Source organism: Oncorhynchus clarkii, chromosome 28, assembly GCF_045791955.1.
Source record: "Oncorhynchus clarkii lewisi isolate Uvic-CL-2024 chromosome 28, UVic_Ocla_1.0, whole genome shotgun sequence".
Classification (NCBI taxonomy): Eukaryota; Metazoa; Chordata; class Actinopteri; order Salmoniformes; family Salmonidae; genus Oncorhynchus; species Oncorhynchus clarkii.
This window is the reverse complement of record NC_092174.1, coordinates 37375075-37390441: the sequence shown is the minus strand read 5'-3', so window position 1 is coordinate 37390441 and position 15367 is coordinate 37375075. Positions and strand designations below refer to the sequence as shown.

The window sequence follows — 15367 nt, the reverse complement described above, 5'->3', positions numbered from 1 at the left end:
GTTACTCTACTCAGTAATGTGTTGAATTGAATTTGTCCCAAACATGACAATAAGTATTACGGACAACAAGTTAATTGCTTTGTCACATTTTGAGGAGTATTACTTTAGTGCATTGTTGCATGTTTTGGAATATTTGTATTCTGTACAGGTTTTCTTCTTTTCACTGTGTAAATTAGGTTCTGGAGTAACTACAGTGTTGTAACTGTAACTGTTTTAAAGTCAGCATTTGCCTCATGGGGCTCCCAAGTGGCACAGCGGTCTAAGACACTGCATCTCAGTGCTAGAGGCATCACAACAAATGCTGGTTTGATTCCAGGCTGTATCACAACCTGCTGTGATTGGGAGTCCCATAGAGCGGCGCACAATTGGTTCAGCGTTGTTAGGGTTTGGCCGGGGTAGGCTGTCATTGTAAATAAGAATTTGTTCTTAACTGACTTGCCTAGTTAAATAAAAAATTGTAATATCCCTGAGCGGTTTCCTTCCTCTCCGGCAACTGGTTTAGGAAGGGTGCCTTTATCTTTGTAGTGACTGGGTGTATTGATACACCATCCAAAGTTAAATTAATAACTGCACCATGCTCAAAGGGATATTCAGTCTGCTTTTTTAAATGTATTTACCCATCTAGCAATAGGTGCCCTTCTTTGCGAAGCATTGGAAAACCTCCCTGTCTTTGTGGATGAATCTGTGTTTGAAATTCACAGCATGACTGAGAGTAGTCATTCAAGAAATCATGTTAAACACTATTATTGCACAGAGTGAGTCCATTCAACGTATTATGCAAATTGTTAAGCACATTTTTACTCCTGAACTTGTTTAGGCTTGCCATAACAACGGGATTTAATATTTATTGACCCAAGACATTTCAGCATTTAATTTTTAATTAATTTGTATATATTTCTAAAAACAGAATTCCACTATGACATTATGGGGTATTGTGTGTAGGCCAGTGACAAACAACATCTCAATTTAATCAATTTTATATTCAGGCTGTACCACAACAAAATGTGGAAAAAGTCAAGGGGTGTGAATAGTTTCTGAAGGCACTGTTTTCAACAGGAAATGTCTCTGCGCTCTTTACAGAGTAAGACAACGCCCCTAATAAATCGAATTCTATACAACGCAAGCCATTGTATATAGTATATGACTATTAAATAGGCCATCTCAGTTATAAAACACGTTAATAATAACATTGACAGATAAGGTTATTATCGCACTACAGCGGCGCACAATTGGCCCAGCGTCGTCCGGGTTTGGCCGGGGTAGACCGTCATTGTAAATAATAATTTGTTCTTAACTGACTTGCCTAGTTAAATAAAGGTAAACATTTAAAAAAAAACTGTGCACAGCCAGGGGCTCTCCTAGCATAGATCAGTATAGGCGACTCCCTTCGCTTTGTTTGCCTCATTCCTTATTATACCACGCCCTCAATTTGACTGCAGCCTCGATTAGTGGATTTCAGGTTATTTGCTGGATATGCAGCAGTATTTGCTGGGAGTATGGAGCTGTGTCAGATCGTCGTCACAAATTTCGTTCATCGTTATTTATCTTGTCGCGAACGGAGATAATTACAACGACCGACTGATTAAGACGACAGACCGCATACCAATGGCTATCTTTTCCCAAGCTGTGGTTTTCAATATTGCTATGCATTCAACTTTCTGAAAAAGATAGACAAGGCCCAATCTATTGCCTCTTTGCCAACCGCAACAATGTATCAGGTTATAAGAGGATTTATACTAACGGACTCCCGATGCTGGGATCCCGACAGTCAAAGGTCATACCAGGACCTGTTCGATAAACTGGACACCAACAAGGATGGGAAGGTGGATGTTGCCGAATTGAGAGCAGGTCTAACCGCAATGGGCATATCATTCCGCAAAGGTGCAGCGCAGGTAAATGCACATGCAATGAAGAGCCATTATGTTCTATTTCCAAGCAATCTATTCAATTATTATTATACATAGCTCAGTGATTCAAATGGGAGTGGGACATTAGCCTGGGTGCCAGTTCGTTTTCTGCTATTTTACCAACTCCTTATGGAATTGTCATGCAAAACATTGGCTTTACAATGACAACGGTGTAGGCAAAAGCACAAACAGATCTGGGACCAAGCTAGTGGGACATATAGGTAACAATTAAATGAACATATGACATTCTCATTCCCTTAGACTATTCATCCATTCACTCATATGTAGGGCATTTTCCTGTAGTATGTGCATGTGTCCTGTAATTAGAACTTTATATAAACTAAGTACTGTTCTATCTAAACTTTAGTCTTCCAACCAGTTCCTCCCCTGTCACGTGTCATATCCAGGAGAGATAGAGCAGTGCCTGGGGTTATCAGTTCAGGCATGGGCCTGTATCCACACATTCTCAGAGTAGAATTGCTGATCTACACTCTTAGAAAAAAGGTGCTCTCTAGAATCTAAAAGGGTTCTTCGGCTGTCTCCATTGGAGAACCCTTTGAAGAACCCTTGTTTGTTCCAGGTAGAACCCTTTTGGAATCTAGTAGAACCGTTTTGGGTTCCGTGTAGAACCTTTTCCACATAGGGTTCTACCTAGACCCAAAAATGGGTTTACCTGGAACCGAAAAGGGTTCTCCTATATAGGGACAGCCAAAGAACCCCTTTGGAACCCTTTTTTTAAAGTGTAGAATTAGTTTAGCCTTTTAGATCATAATGAATAGGACTATATGGACAGATGAGGCCCTGATCCTAGATCAGCACTCCTAGTCTATGCTTTGTGGATACAGGCCTGGGGCTGGTTTAACTTGCGGGACACACAGGTCGGTTTCATCGTCAATATGACATCCACAGAATAGTTCATCACTTTCGTCATTAGACTTTTCTGTCATCGATCAATGTTGCACTAGTTCTCAGAGAATTAGTCAACGCTGAGAACTAGTGCACCATTGGTCGAAGGAGAGAAAAGGCTACTTCCTCCACAGTACCAGGGAATGAAAACAGATATTTTGGTATCTGTTACCAGCTACAGTGGAACATCCCCATCCCATTGACTAAGTCATCTCCAGACAGTTTGAAATATTCATTACCGTTCAGTATTCAGTCACGTGCACAGCATGCTCTTGTAGCTCCACAGTTTCATCAACTCTATAACAATACACAGTATAGGAATGTTATACAGTTCCTGTCTTTGTCAGGGTTTCCTGAGTCTTGTGTGATGAGTAACCTTGCAGAGTAGCTTGCTTCATAGGCAATGAAGGGTTAAACTTACTAGAGTGAGGCAAATAAAAAAAGCCTCTCATTTGTGTCTGCACAGAAAATTGTATCGTCCGGTGACAAAAACAAAGATGGAGGGCTTGACTTCAACGAGTTCAACAAATATCTGAAAGAGCATGAAAAGAGACTGCGCCTTACGTTCAAGAGCTTGGACAAAAACAACGACGGTATTATCATTTTTATATGAAACGTTTATTTGAATAGTTTAGAAGAAGAACAGTACATGATGAGACCTGTCAGAATGACACAGTTCTCATATCAATGTAATAATATCACTGTTATAAAGCAACAAGGCATGATAGAACAAGCATCATACTCATCAGCATTTAGGTACAGAATGTACTTAAACAACACATTGAAATGCCTCCATAATTTCCTCCAGGGCGCATCGATGCCTCTGAGATTAAGCAGTCCCTTGAAGAGCTGGGCATGGACATCACCCAGGAAGAGGCCCAGACCATCCTACAAAGGTTTGTACTCATAAATCACTCATTGCTTGCATTTCGTACTCTAACCCAGGGCTGACAATAAATCGAATTTACATTGAAATCGCAATATTGACATGTGCAATATCCATATCGCAAGAGATCCATATCGCAATATTTGGAAACGCATCTCAGCCGTGGGTAATGTCCGCTTTTATAGTTTACTCAGGTTTTTCTTCTCTTTCAGCTGTTTCCCACACACAACAAGCCCCGCCCCATGTCACTTAAGCAGTGCAGTTCCTCCATGCTGTTAGATTTACTATACATTTGCATGCGGTTCTGTTGGGTCAAATGCAGTCAACCGATTGGTCCAAACCAGAATGATGCTGCTTTCCACTTTGCTTCTTAATAGAAGTCATTCTATTTACAGTACCAGTCAAAAGTTTGGACGCACCTGCTTATTCCAGGGTTTTCTTTATTTTTACTATTTTCTACATTGTAGAAAAATAGTGAAGACATCACAACTATGAAAAAAACACATGGAATCATGTAGTAACTAAAAAAGTGTTAAACAAATCAAAATATAGTTTATATTTGAGATTCTTCAAAGTAGCCACCCTTTGCCTTGATGACAGCTTTGCACACTCTTGGCATTCTCTCAACCAGCATCATAAGTTAGTCACCTGGAATGCATTTCAATTAACAGATGTGCCTTGTTAATTTGTGGAATTTCTTTCCTTCTTAATGCGTTTTAGCCAATCAGTTGTGTTGTGACAAGATAGGGGGGTATACAGAAGATAGCTCTATTTGGTAAAAGACCAAGTCCATATTATGGCAAGCTAAAATAAGCAAAGAGAAATGACAGTCCATCATTACTTTAGGTCAGTCAATCTGGAAAATTTCAAGAGCTTTGAAAGTTTCTTCAAGTGCAGTTGCAAAAACCATCTCTCTTGGGGACCGCCACAGGAAAGGAAGACTCAGAGTTACCTCTGCTGCAGAGGACAAGTTCATTGGCGTTAACTGCACCTCAGATTTCAGCCCAAATAAATTATTCACAGAGTTCAAGTAAGAGATACATCTCAACATTAACTGTTCAGAGGAGACTGTGTGAATCAGGCCTTCATGGTCAAATTGCTGAAAAGAAACTATTACTAAAGGACACCAATAAGAAGAGACTTGTTTGGGCCAAGAAACTTTGTGTCTTTGTGAGATGCATAGGTGAACGGATGTTCTCTGCATGTGTGGTTCCCACCGTGAAGCATGGAGGAGGAGGTGTGATGGTGTGGGGGTGCTTTGCTGGTGATACGGTCAGTGATTTATTTAGAATTCAAGGCACACTTAACCAGTATGGCTACCACAGGATTCTGCAGCGATACGCCATCCCATCTGGTTTGCGCTTAGTGGGACTATCATTTGTTTATCAACAGGACAATGACCTAACACACCTCCAGGCTGTGTAAGGGATATTTGACCAAGAAGGAGAGTTATGGAGTGCTGCATCAGATGACCTGGCCTCCACAATCACCCAATCTCAACCCAATTGAGATGGTTTGGGATGAGTTGGACCGCAGAGTGAAGGAAAAGCAGCCAAAAAGTCCTCTGCATATGTGGGAACTCCTTCAAGACTGTTGGAAAATAATTCCTCATGAAGCTGGTTGAGAGAATCCTAAGAGTGTGCAAAGCTGTCATCAAGGCAAAGGGTGCCCACTTTGAAGAATCTAAAATATATTTTGATGTGTTTAACACTTTTTTGGTTACTACATGATTCCATATTTTTTTCTTTCATAGTTTTGATGTCTTCACTATTATTTTACAATGTAGAAAATAGTAAAAATAAAGAACAACCCTTGAATGAGTCCAAACGTTTGACTGGTACTGTATATTATTCCAACAATTTACCTAACTGTTTAGATTGTTATCGCACATCAAATCACAATTCAAATATTTGATGAAAATATTTGCCCATATCGTGCAGCCCTACTCTAAGAATTTAGATTAAACTAATCAACTAATCAGAAAATCATTGATTTGTTGAATCAGTGTTAGTGCTGGGCTGCAACAAAAGTAGTAAAGTTGGCTAAAGCAGATGCAGAATGGCAACCAGGCTAGTACTGTTACTATCCTGCTCTTTAACCTCATATCCTGCCTTTGCAGCATGGACATCGATGGTACCATGATGGTGGACTGGAACGAGTGGAGGGATCACTTCTTGTTCAACCCTGCCCATAACCTGAACGAGATCGTACGCTACTGGAAACACTCCACGGTCAGTGGGGTCACCCAGTCCTAGTGCACACACACGCCACACAAACACAGCACACACACATGCACACACACGCAATCACACGTCCGTCTCTTGAAGGAATGAAGGAACTTGATGGGTGTAAGCAACAATATGGGATAAAAACTCCTGTCCAATTTTTCAAATCAATTAAGGGCCATTAATAATTCAGATTGAGATAATGTTTGTGTCTGTCTTTGGGCCTTGTAAATGCATGGAAATGCATTGACCAACAGCTTCACCACAGTGCTAAAATAATAAGACACAGATTACCTAAAGCAGCCTCCAGATCAAGCAGTACAGTGAATGTAGGCCTCCTAGAATATTCTCTGTAACAGACGTTTAACTGTCAAACTGTGGAGTACAGTGCTGTTTCCACTTTGACTTTGACTTTTGACTTTCATCAGAAAAATGTACTGTTTTTGCTTATCTCCAGCAGGGTTATCTTGCAAAGTTTATTTCTAGCAAATAGTGAGCGGCTTCCATAACATACTGTTGAGACTACCTGTTAAAATGGTGTTACTGTTACTGCTTGTGTCACTGTTTGTGGTGGGATACAGATGTAGTATCTTCATTTGATCACTCTGTTACTGAGAATTCAAATGAGCTTCGTGATTTCCATAAATTCACTGAACACCTACAGTTCTCTCTCTCGCTCAAACGCTAAAGCACCAAACATAATAAATGTCATACTACTGCGAATATTCAAAGGTACAAAAATGTCTCTGAAATGCAGCCAAACACATCAACAACCTCTGTTATATATAGTTTAATTACACAAGATATATATTGTTCTCCACTACGTCATTCAAGTATATCCAAAATGGACCTAAACTAAAGCCTACAGTCGTGGCCAAAATTTTTGAGAATGACACAAATATTAATTTTCACAAAGTCTGCTGCCTCAGTTTGTATGATGGTAATTTGCATATACTCCAGAATGTTATGAAGAGTGATCAGATGAATTGCAATTAATTGCAAAGTCCCTTTTTGCCATTCAAATGAACTGAATCCCCCCAAAAAACATTTCCACTGCATTTCAGCCCTGCCACAAAAGGACCAGCTGACATCATGTCAGTGATTCTCTCATTAACACAGGTGTGAGTGTTGACGAGGACAAGGCTGGAGATCACGCTGTCATGCTGATTGAGTTTGAATAACAGACTGGAAGCTTCAAAAGGAGGGTGGTGCTTGGAATCATTATTCTTCCTCTGTCAACCATGTTTACCTGTAAGGAAACATGTGCCGTCATCATTGCTTTGCACAAAAAGGGCTTCAAAGGCAAGGATATTGCTGCCAGTAAGATTGCACCTAAATCAACCATTTGTCGGATCATCAAGAACTTCAAGGAGAGCGGTTCAATTGTTGTGAAGAAGGCTTCAGGGCGCCCAAGAAAGTCCAGTAAGCGCCAGGACCGTCTCCTAAAGTTGATTCAGCTGCAGGATCGGGGCACCACCAGTACAGAGCTTGCTCAGGAATGGCAGCAGGCAGGTGTGAGTGCATCTGCACGCACAGTGAGGCGAAGACTTTTGGAGGATGGACTGGTGTCAAGAAGGGCAGCAAAGAAGCCATTTCTCTCCAGGAAAAACATCAGGGACAGACAGATATTCTGCAAAAGGTACAGGGATTGGACTGCTGAGGATTGGGGTAAAGTCATTTTCTCTGATAAATCCCCTTTCCAATTGTTTGGGGCATCCGGAAAAAAGCTTGTCCGGAGAAGACAAGGTGAGCGCTACCATCAGTCCTGTGTCATGCCAACAGTAAAGCGTCCTGAGACCATTCATGTGTGGGGTTGCTTCTCAGCCAAGGGAGTGGGCTCACTCACAATTTTGCCTAAGAACACAGCCATGAATAAAGAATGGTACCAACACATCCTCTGAGAGAAACTTCTCCCAACCATCCAGGAACAGTTTGGTGATGAACAATGCCTTTTCCAGCATGATGGAGCACCTTGCCATAAGGCTCTAAGTGGCTCGGGGAACAAAACATAGATATTTTGGGTCCATGGCCAGGAAACTCCCCAGACCTTAATCCCATTGAGAACTTGTGGTCAATCCTCAAGAGGCGGGTGGACAAACAAAACCCCACAAATTCTGACAAACTCCAAGCATTGATTATGCAAGAATGGGCTGCCATCAGTCAGGATGTGGCCCAGAAGTTAATTGACAGCGTGCCAGGGCGGATTACAGAGGTCTTGAAAAAGGGTCAACACTGCAAATATTGAATCTTTGCATCAACTTCATGTAATTGTCAATAAAAGCCTTTGACATTTATGAAATGCTTGTAATTATACTTCAGTATTCCATAGTAACATCTGACAAAAATATCTAAAGATACTGAGGCAGCAGACTCTGTGAAAATTTATATTTGTGTCATTCTCAAAACTTTTGGCCACGTCTGTACTGTAGCCTATCAAAACTAATTTCCTGTTAGAAATTATCACTTTAAAAAAATATATATTCTAATTGTTCTGCTGCAGTATTATTTTGTCCTTTGACAAAACTGGTCAAATGAAGATACTACATCTGTAGCAGGTGTTGGTAGACAGTTTCAGCACTGTATGAGAATAGACCTGCTGGTTGAGAAGGTAGCAGTCTGGTTAGGTCTTGGCACTGTATTGACCACATCTGTTACTTACTATAGCTCGAAGGTTATCTTATGGGCAATCTGATGAAGAATGGGAAGTTGGAACAACATGAAAGACCGACTGAACAGTTTACTATAAGAATTATTACAAGAATACATTTATTGATCGTACAGAATTCCTGTCCCAGCAGTTTGGCACCTGTTCAAGCTAATATGTTTTATTCACCAGGTGCTGGACATAGGAGAGAGCATTGCCATCCCTGATGAGTTCACTGAGGAGGAGAAGACCTCGGGAGGCTGGTGGAAACAGCTGGCTGCCGGGGCGATGGCCGGGGCGGTCTCTCGCACAGGCACCGCCCCCCTGGACAGGGTGAAGGTCTTCATGCAGGTAGAGCACCGGAAAGGTTGTCACAGTCTGACCACTCTATGGAGGCCGAAAGTAGACCGCTTTATATGATTTAACTTCTAACTATAACCCTTATCACAAACCTTACACATTTTGTTTTGAGTTTTTTTTTAGGCCTACAACCCCTTACAAAGTGAAGTGTTGGAGACATAGTGAAAAGCACTACAGGAATGCTACCTATCCATCAGTATTGTCTAATCTACAACGCCTGTGGTTGTGTTTCAGGTCCACTCCTCCAAGTCCAACCGGATCACCCTGTTGGGAGGATTCAAACAGATGATTAAGGAAGGGGGCGTGGCCTCACTATGGCGAGGGAACGGGATCAACGTGTTAAAGATCGCCCCTGAGACCGCTATCAAATTCATGGCCTACGAACAGGTTGGACACTGTTTCATATCTTTACTTTGATGGAGGTAGACAAAAAGAGGTTGACCTAGAGAGAAAGACATAGTGAAATATGGAAAGCAGGAAGAAATGAATCAAACGATAGCGAGGAAAGGAAACATGAATGAGAGAGGAAGACAGACAGCGAGAGGGAAGACAGACAGAGAAAGAGAGGGAAGATAGACAGAGAAAGAGAGGGAAGACAGAGAAAGAGAGGGAAGACAGAAAGAGAGGGAAGACAGACAGAGAGAGAAAGAGAGGGAAGACAGAGAGGGAAGACAGACAGACAGAGAGGGAAGACAGACAGACAGAGAGGGAAGACAGACAGATGGAGAGGGAAGACAGACAGAGAGAGAGGGAAGACAGAGCGAGAGAGGGAAGATGGACAGAGACGGGGAGGGAAGACGGACAGAGATGGGGAGGGAAGACAGATAGAGAAAGAGAAGGAAGACAGCCAAAGGAAGAGAGGGAAGACAGACAGACAGCCAGACAGACAGACAGGGAAGACGGACAGACAGAGAGGGAAGACGGACAGAGCGAGAGAGGGAAGACGGACAGAGCAAGAGAGGGAAGACGGACAGACAGACAGACAGGGAAGACGGACAGAGCGAGAGAGGGAAGACGGACAGAGCGAGAGAGGGAAGACGGACAGAGAAAAAGAGGGAAGACGGACAGACAGGGAAGACGGACAGACAGAGAGGGAAGACGGACAGACAGAGAGGGAAGACGGACAGAGCGAGAGAGGGAAGACGGACAGACAGACAGACAGGGAAGACGGACACAGCGAGAGAGGGAAGACGGACAGAGAAAAAGAGGGAAGACGGACAGAGCGAGAGAGGGAAGACGGACAGAGAAAAAGAGGGAAGATGGATGAAAGGGTAAATGTGTGATAGTATCTCTGTGTTGTCTTCATGACGCATCTCTCTCCTGTCAGTATAAGAAGCTGCTGACACCAGAGGGAGAGAAGGTCCAGACCTACCAGAGGTTCATGGCTGGCTCTCTGGCAGGCGCCACGGCCCAGTCGTCCATCTACCCCATGGAGGTGAGACCACCCATTGTCACCTCCCAATGTTACTTTCAGGTCTCTGGAATTCATTTCATCAAGTATTCTATTAACATTCCAAAGACATTTCCGTCTTCTGCGGTCAATTTCATCACGTGTCATTCATGAAACATTTTGATCTTGGTGATAGAGAAATGCAACTTCTCAGAAATACAGTGAGCTCCAAAAGTATTGACCGTGACACATTTATTTGTTGTCATTTTGGCTCTATTCTCCAGCACTTTGGATTGTAAATGATACAGTGACTATGAGGTTCAAGTGCAGACTGTCAACTTTAATTTGAGGGTTTTTCATCCATAACCGTACAGAACTTTTTAGGGGACCTAAAGTATTGGAACAAATTCACTTGTATGTGTATTAAAGTAGTAAAAAGTTAAGTATTTGGTCCAATATTCATAGCACGCAATGACTACATCAAGCTTGTGACTCTACATATTGGTCTTGGTTGTGTTTCAGGTTATTTTGTGCCCAATAGAAATGAATGGTAAACAATGTGTTGTGTCATTTTGAAGTCACTTTTACTGTAAATAAGATTTGTAAATACCCCCAAGACATGCTAACCTCTCACCATTACAATAACAGGGAAGGTAGCATTTTATATCATACCCCCAAGACATGCTAACCTCTCACCATTACAATAACAGGGAAGGTAGCATTTTATATCATACCCCCAAGACATGCTAACCTCTCACCATTACAATAACAGGGAAGGTAACATTTTTGGGGGGTATGATATTTGTAGGTCTAACTTTCTCATTCAGAATTATCCGTAGTCATGGTAGCATCCACATTAATGTAGAAGTGTTTAGAAATATTATATTCTTATTTACAATAAAAGTAACTCCAAACTGACACAATACATTATTTACCATTCATTTCTATTTGGGTACAAAATAATCTGAAACCCAACCAAAACAAACTGCAAACGCATCCAACAAGTTACTAGAGTCACAAGCTTAATATTGTCATTACGTGCTGTGAATATGGGACAAAATACTCAACTTTTGACTGCTTTAATACACATATAAGTGAATTTGTCCCAATACTTTTGGTCCCCTAAAATGAGGTGACTATGATGAAAATACCCTAAAATTAAAGGTGACAGAGTTTTAAAAAAGTGAATTTACATGATTAAGTAGTAGATGGTTTTATTAGTCAAATATTTATTTCAGTGCTGCTGGAGAGCTTTGACAGTAAATGTGATTTTTGTATGTCCATTGTTTTTCGTCTTCCATCAATAAAGTAGTAACATATACATGTTGATTGTCATGTATAACCTCAGTCATTGTATCATTTACAATCCAAAGTGCTTGAATACAATAAAATAATAAAAAATGGTCACTGTCCCAATACTTTTGGAGCCCACTGTATCTCGAGCGTAAAAGTTGAAACAAGAGTGCAAATCTTTGTGTTGTTACTATGTATTCATGACAAATAAGCCACGTAAATAGGCTCAAACTTCTGTCCCGCTAGATAGTGGCATTAGATGGCACACCAGTCATTTTGGCTTCTCGTAAAGCAGTGCATTTACACGGTTACTCACCCTCTCTGTTTCCTCTTTTTAGGTCATGAAGACCAGACTGACTCTGGGGAAAACTGGCCAGTATAATGGAATGTTTGACTGTGCCAAGAAGATTCTGAGGAAAGAGGGCATCAAAGCCTTCTATAAAGGCTACACTCCCAACATGATAGGCATCATTCCCTATGCTGGCATCGACCTAGCTGTTTACGAGGTCTGCAGGCTGAGGATTCATATCACTGAGTCAATGCTATTCCTCATTACAGTAACACAATGCTTTACAGTTCACTGACATGTATTACTAAAACAGAGAATTCCATCATCTTACAAGTTTTTCAGGACTTAAGAATGAAATCCAGTGAATCCACTGAATTGCATTTGTCTAAATGAGGGAAGGCTTACAACATTGTGACCACTGTCTGATTTCCTGTGGTGGCAGTCTCATCCCTAAATGATCCTTGTTGATTGCCCCACTCTGTGTTTGTGTACCCTAGAGCCTGAAGAATGCCTGGTTGTCCCGCTATGCCAAAGACACGGCCAACCCTGGCATCCTGGTGCTGTTAGGATGTGGCACCATCTCCAGCACGTGTGGCCAGCTGGCCAGCTACCCTCTCGCCCTGCTCCGCACACGCATGCAGGCGCAGGGTAATACATGACAATCAACATGCATCTGTTACTACTTTATTGATTGAAGACGAAAAACAATGGACATACAAAATTCACCTATTTACTGTCAAAGCTCTCCAGCAGCGCAGAAATAAATATTTGATGAATAAAACCATCTGCTACTTAATCATAAAATACTTTTTTTTTACTGTATGGTAAAACAGAGATCACCTGATTGCCATGAGAGAGAAACTAAGTGGCAACCTGAGGTAGTGAGTGTGAACAAACTAACATTTTATTTTACTCCTGCGTCCTGTCTTTCACTATCTGTTTCACAGCAACTCTGGATGCGTCAGACAAGTCCACCATGAGTGGGCTAGTGAAGGGGATCCTGGCTAACGAGGGGTTCTTTGGACTCTACCGGGGTATCCTGCCCAACTTCATGAAAGTCATTCCTGCTGTGAGCATCAGCTATGTGGTCTACGAGTACATGAAGACCGGCCTGGGGATCTCAAAATGAGGAATGATCCATCTCCGAATGATGCAGGGATCGTGAAATAGGTTGTTAGATCGTTAGATCTTTTAGACAGTCAACCAGATTTGTGTTGCACATAGACTTCTATGTTCTCGCGTAGCCAAACATCGAGATCACGTTCGCTCTGCGAGCCTCGCAAGGAGAAGCTAAGGCTAGTTCAAACTGGGCCATATCAGTAAACTCCAAAAATGACATTCACCCCTTTAACGCACAGCGATATGAGACATATCCAACACAAAAGATGGTGCAATATAACTGAGAAGAACTGCATTATGGGTCTTACACTGTATAGGGGGAAAGGAGAAGGTATTCAGGTGAACACTGTTGAGAGCTTTGTCTAAAGTATTTTCTGTTCTTCTGTAATATGAAGTACTCCATGCGCACGTAAGCGATTATATTATTATTTAAGTGTGCCTTAACCTCAGTTAAATATCATAATTGTATCTTTTATTTGGTTGGTTTTTATTGATGTTTTTTACACTTTCAGTGTAATTTACAACAGCCTCAATGCTATGTTTTTCATGTGTTTTTCCCCCATATGTATTTCCATTGTTGTTCTTGACTGTTAAGCTGTATCCCTAGCAAAATATATATACTTACAAACTTGCATGCAAATATTGTCTGTCAATCATGAATGGAGCTGAGGGAAAGTCTTAAAAACAGAAATTCAATCTGTTAATACTGGAATTCAGAATAATCCCATCCCCCCCACACACATATACACACACACACACACACACACACACACACACACACACACACACACACGTGCATGCCATGCACGCAGTTAACATTTAGAGTTAGACCAATTGTTATTATGTTGCCTCAATGTCTTAATTATGTTTGAGTATGTAATACGGTTATACCTGAATTGATTGACATTGTGAGCGATGTATGAATGTTCTCACTGAGCTCACAAAACTTAGACTGAAAGAAAAGCAATGCATGTGTTATGGGTCAATACAAGTGTTTACAGACAGTTGTCCAAGAATCAATGTTGACAATGGAAAGGATTGGAGTGCTCCCATTGCAAAGGCTAAACCTCTATCTCAATGCTGTGTGCATGGCGCCATCTAGAGGGCTTACAACAAACGCAGTGCAAGTTTGTGAATGCTGTGTCCCGTAAATGATGAAATTTAAATTTGTCATTTCTAGATGATTCAAACTTCTTTTGACGTAATCGATCAAACGCGATGAACCTGTTTGAAATAAAACAAAACAGAAAACAGTGCTCCCAGAACTTTTATTTCTAGGCTATAGAGCTGAGGAGGGCTACTACTACTACAAATGGTAAGTGGATGTTTATCATGTTCTTTCAAAAATATAATACGTTTTTAAAGGCTCTGGCTATTTGTATAGGAGAAACCCTCGGAAACCCTCGGTTTCATGTTAATTAATTCTGTGTTCCTGGTCCAAAATGGCCGCCCCATTATAGCTGATTATAAATCCATAATAATACATATATTATCATATTATCAATACATATATTGTGTTAGATCTTTTTATCAACTTAAATTCTTGTGAACATTACACGTTTTGAACTTCTATTTGCTTTTATGGCCTGTAGGCCTCATTGACCTGAGCTCATACAACTCGTTTTTGAGTACAAAAAACATAATGTATGGATTATTTTGACTATAATAAATACTCAGATGAAACATATTGTGCTACTTATCACAGACTACTTTCTCATCTAATGCATCTTCACTGTCTGTTTCCTGGCCTCTCTCCTCCTCAAAGATATGATCAAGAGCCTCACATACAGTGTATAATTTGATAATTGTGCTGCCACAGAATGAATTGTGAGCAAGGCCTCAAAAAAGCTTTATATACCAGAGCTGTGAGAAAAATTATATACATTATTGAAACAGTGTTGCAATTATTTGTGAGAATGCCAACAGGTGTGCTTCCCGTGTGGGAAAGATTCTATTGGGGAAAAGTTCCAGTGGGGGTTGCCATGGATGTCAAGAAGGGCAGTGAGGTATGTGTGTGTGTGATCAAACACACATGCATGTGGGGGTCTGGGAGAGGAAGTGTGTCTATCTGATGAATGGGCATGTGCCTGACCTCAATTTTATACAATAATTGTAGTCTCACCCATTCATTTCTAATGACCAGTCATTTTTGACCAGGAACACCACAGGTGTACAAAAGTGAAATAAAACACCCAAAATGTCATGGAAATCATCAAAATATATTTTGTGTGTTCAGATGACCTGTGTGGACAAAGTCATGGAACCTTATGACAATCAGATTAAATTAACTACATTTTTCAGAGAGAAAACTTGGAAATCGATCCAATTCGACCAGAACACACCAGGAG

General features: G+C 41.1%; 1 protein-coding gene across 1 annotated transcript; it reads left to right on the top strand.

Annotated features, from left to right (window-relative positions):
- The first annotated feature begins 1443 nt into the window (after nucleotides 1–1443).
- LOC139386823 (mitochondrial adenyl nucleotide antiporter SLC25A24-like) lies at nucleotides 1444–14270 on the top strand. Its single transcript, XM_071132649.1, has 10 exons — nucleotides 1444–1892; nucleotides 3280–3406; nucleotides 3622–3709; nucleotides 5819–5930; nucleotides 8761–8919; nucleotides 9163–9315; nucleotides 10256–10363; nucleotides 11950–12117; nucleotides 12398–12548; nucleotides 12848–14270. Exons 1-10 carry the CDS (start codon nucleotides 1710–1712, stop codon nucleotides 13027–13029), a joined length of 1431 nt encoding a protein of 476 aa, XP_070988750.1. The 5' UTR covers nucleotides 1444–1709; the 3' UTR covers nucleotides 13030–14270.
- The last annotated feature ends 1097 nt before the right edge of the window (nucleotides 14271–15367 follow it).